Source organism: Apaloderma vittatum, unplaced genomic scaffold, assembly GCF_000703405.1.
Source record: "Apaloderma vittatum isolate BGI_N311 unplaced genomic scaffold, ASM70340v1 scaffold26277, whole genome shotgun sequence".
Classification (NCBI taxonomy): domain Eukaryota; kingdom Metazoa; phylum Chordata; class Aves; order Trogoniformes; family Trogonidae; genus Apaloderma; species Apaloderma vittatum.
This window is the reverse complement of record NW_009728222.1, coordinates 6042-6374: the sequence shown is the minus strand read 5'-3', so window position 1 is coordinate 6374 and position 333 is coordinate 6042. Positions and strand designations below refer to the sequence as shown.

General features: G+C 61.6%; 1 protein-coding gene across 1 annotated transcript in view; it reads left to right on the top strand.

Annotated features, from left to right (window-relative positions):
- Positions 1-91: 91 nt before the first annotated feature.
- Positions 92-333, top strand: part of LOC104277389 (neuronal calcium sensor 1) — a gene marked incomplete at both ends in the record, with an annotated part of 901 nt that continues 659 nt past the window's right edge. Inside the window, one exon of the mRNA XM_009874011.1 lies at positions 92-180. Within this exon, the coding sequence (XP_009872313.1) occupies positions 92-180 (89 nt within the window). The remainder of the gene's footprint in view (positions 181-333) is intronic.

Below are 333 nucleotides of genomic sequence, written 5' to 3'. Positions count from 1 at the left end.
GGGGTGGGGCACAAGAGCAATGACGGGGCACGTGTCCAATGGTGGGGACTGGCCACGGTCCCCAGCACCTTGGCGTTGCTGTCGCTTTCAGGGGCATTTAAGCTGTACGACTTGGACAACGACGGGTACATCACGAGGAACGAGATGCTGGACATTGTGGATGCGATTTATCAGATGGTGGTAAGCAGCAGTGGGGACGGGGGTGCAGCGTGAGGAGCCCCTGGGGGTCCCCACTGGGCAGGGCGGCTGTGAGGAGGATGCTGAAACACCCCTGATATCGTCCCTGGGGTTTCGTGGGGGTTGGTTGTGGCCATCCTGGCAGGGCAGGGTCTG